We start from the raw sequence: 3,630 nt of genomic DNA, 5'->3' as shown, positions 1-3,630 counted from the left end.
CTACTGATCCTTCTTCTTTGCTCCTAATCTTTGCATTCCACTCACCAGTAATGATCAATTTCATCTTGATTGCATGTTTGATCGATTTCAGATTGAAGAAATTGGTAGAATTCTTCTATTTCATCCTCCCTTGCTTTAGTGGTTGGTGTGTAAATTTGAATAATAGTGGTATTAACTGGGCTTCCTTGTAAGTGCATGAATATTATCCTATCACATACAGCGTTGCACCTCATGACTGATCTGGATATGTTCTTTTTGACAATGAATGCAACACCATTCCTCTTCAATTTATCATTCCTAGTGTAGTAAACCATGTGGTCATCAGATTCAAGATGGCCAATACCAGTCCATTTCAGCTAACTAATGCCTAAAATATCAATGTTTATATATTCCATTTCATATTTGACAACTTCCAATTTTCCGAGATTCATACTTTGTACATTCCATGTTCTGATTTTCAATGGATGTTTACAGCTGTTTCTCTTGATTTTGAACTGTGCCCCATCAGCTAATGAAGGTCTTGCAGGCTTTTTCTCTCACGACCTTTACTCCATTCATGTTATCAGGGTCAGTTCTACTTTGAGGAAGCAACTCTTCCCCTGTCACATTTTGAGTGCCTTCCAACTGAGGGGTCATTTTCCGGCACTATATCTGACAGTGTTTCTCTGCTATTCATAAGGTTTTCAGTGACTAAATATTCGGAAGTAGTTTGCCACTCTTTCTTCTTAGTCTACCTTTGTTTGGAAGCTCATCTGAAACCTGTCCACCACTGGTGACCCTGCTGGTATTTAAAATACCGGTGGCATAACTCTCAGAATCACAGCAACTCTCAAGCCACCACAGTGTGACAGACTGACAGACGAGTGGTGGCCGTTTGGTTTTAAGTGTAAACTGTCACTTTAAATTTCTCTTCATGGTAGAATTGATAAATAATGGTACCTACTTCATAACATTGTTTGGGTTAAATAAAGTAATATATTTGTAACACTCAGAATAGCTCTGACATAATGCTGCAGAAATTTGAGGACTAGGTTTAAATCTTTTATTCATTCATTCATTAAATAATGTAACAAATATTGGGGTAAAATACATTATCATATATGCCTTGTTCCCCTAATAAAACAATGCATGATAACAAATATAAAGCTATCAATATTTCATCTTTTTAGGGCATATTTTCCACATCCAATGTATAGTCAGAGGTATTTGTTTTTAGGATCTGAATTTATTTGCTAGTCAATGTTTTTTTTCTAGACCTCCCAGTCTCCTGATGATTTTGCTAATTAACATGTGGAACAACATTAGGCTAACTCTAAGGTGTGCTCTTTGCTCTCTTGACATCCTGATATTCTCTTGATGTTTATTGTGTGTTCATACTGTTTCTCCCCATTCTTACAGGCAGGAAAAGTTCAATTTGGTTATGTGTATGGCATGAGTGCCATTGGCTGCATTGGGATTCACACCTTACTGAACTTGATGAGCTCTGCAGAGGTGTCCTATGGCTGTGTGGCGAGTGTGCTTGGTTACTGCCTGCTCCCCATGGTCATCCTGTCCAGCTGTGCCATCTTTTTTTCACTTCAGTAAGTATCTGTGTGAACTAATTGACCCCACTTGCACAATTATCACAAAAGCTTGTCACACTGAGCAAAAGTTAACTTCTTTCTCATCAGTTGGGTGGTGGAATTCAGGAAAATATAGCTATTAGAAGTTTCACACAGATTCAGCAAAGTAGGTCAGTTTGGTCTCAGGTGTTGTTTCTAGTTTGATGATTAAAAAAATTAAACCAAGCTATCTCTAAAACTGGCACTTTTTAAAGCTGTCACATTCTTCAATGTGAACTATTGTCATGGGTAATGCAACAACTACAGAAAATTCACTTGTTTGATTTGATTTGATTTTGGAAGGCTGAATATATGGTAACAAACTGCTTCAACTCCCAGGCATTCTGTCTTCTAGGCTGGAAGTAACTTTCCTTTCTCAGCTGGATTCCTTGCAACACAGAATTCTCAGGAACCCTGATGAAGATGTTAGTACTTGAGAATGTTATGGCATACGTGCTAATCCATTTTTTTTCTTCCTTTACATAGTTTGTATTTATAATTCAAAACTATTAATAAGGATAAGAGATAGAAGTTTGTGTTGGGCATCTTCCCTGGACATAAACATGCTTCTACCACTTAGGCTGGAGAAAGGTTATCACATGCCATCTCTAAAAACCACTAGAAATAAATATTTCCCATCAGTGTTCATTATAAATCTATATGTAAAGTTTGAATTTTCTTATAGTTGGTCCAAGTCATAAGTAATTAAAACTACACTGCAAAATATATGAGGAGTTTACCAACGCCACTGATAAACATCTTAGCTAAACCTTTAATAACTTGTTTTGGTATGTTGTTTTTGTTGTAAAGTGCTATCCATTGGAGCATGTATAGGGTTTTCATGGAGCAGTTGGTGGGTTTGAACTGCCAACATTGTGGTTAGCAGTCCAGGACTGATCCAACAGCATGACACCAGAAATCCACAATTGCAGTATAATTTAATTACATAAAATTCTTGGTAATTAGAAATGTTTTTAATTTTTGTTTTAATGTGATCTCATTTTTAAACTAATATTTTTGAGATAGACTCAGAGCAAACATTTATGTTACATTGAAAAAGAGAACTATGACAGAAAATGGATACCTTGAATGTATAAAGATAATACGAGTGTTCTTTATATTTTTGAGTTCTATCGACGGCGCTTAACAACACCAAATCCATTGAAAATGTTCACACTTGTATTCATTCCCTTTAACAATCTGTTCCATATATTTTATTTTTTAATAAAGATATTTGAAAAGTTAGTACAGGATTTAGATTCTAAAATTCTATTTTGTTAGATACTTCTGCCAAGGAATATTATTGTGCTCTATCCTTTAAACTTTCCAAGTTTAAGCATTATTTTTAGAAAAGTTGAGATTTATACAATCTTAAATGATTCCTGGTGTGGCACTGCAGATTAATGGGCTGGACTGCAAAGTCAGTTTAAACTGCAAGGTCGATTGTTCAAGCTCACCAGCCACTCCTTGTAAACTCTATACTGGATCACTATGGATCGGAATCAACTGGGAGGCACTTAACAACAACAAATAACTCTTAAACCACTTGCCTGCTATTTTGTCATACTGTGGTGGTTAGTATGTTGCTGTGACGTGGGAAGCTATACCACTAATATTTAAATACCAAAGGGGTCAACAATGTCAGATAGATTTCAGCTGAGCTTCCAGACTAAGACACTAGGAAGGTGAGAGACAGACTACATCTGAATATTTAGTCACTGAAAACATTATGAACAGCAGTGAGAGACTGTCAGCACCAAAATATTGAATATTGAAACATTGATGAAGAACATCAGAATATTGTCAGATAAAGTGTCAGAAAATGAGCCCCTCACATTGGTTGTTGTTGTTAGGTGCCATTGATTTGGTACCGACTCATAGCAACCTTAGATCAGTAGAACAAAACACTGCCTAATCCTGGGCCAACCCCACTACTGTTGCCATGCTTGAGCCCATTGATGCTGCCACTTTGCCAATCCATCTCGCTGGGGGTCTTCCTCTTTTTCTCTGACCCTCCACCTTATAAAAC

The 3,630-nt window shown here is 36.6% G+C and overlaps 1 protein-coding gene across 1 annotated transcript in view; it reads left to right on the top strand.

Annotated features, from left to right (window-relative positions):
- YIPF7 (Yip1 domain family, member 7) overlaps positions 1-3,630 on the top strand; it is a 52,625-nt gene that overhangs the window by 43,529 nt on the left and 5,466 nt on the right. Inside the window, 1 exon segment of the mRNA XM_006876278.1 lies at positions 1,399-1,580. Coding sequence (XP_006876340.1) covers positions 1,399-1,580 — 182 coding nt within the window.

The sequence above is a fragment of the Chrysochloris asiatica genome, unplaced genomic scaffold (genome assembly GCF_000296735.1).
Source record: "Chrysochloris asiatica unplaced genomic scaffold, ChrAsi1.0 scaffold00373, whole genome shotgun sequence".
In the NCBI taxonomy this organism is placed as follows: domain Eukaryota; kingdom Metazoa; phylum Chordata; class Mammalia; order Afrosoricida; family Chrysochloridae; genus Chrysochloris; species Chrysochloris asiatica.
This window is presented reverse-complemented; position numbering and strand designations above follow the sequence as displayed.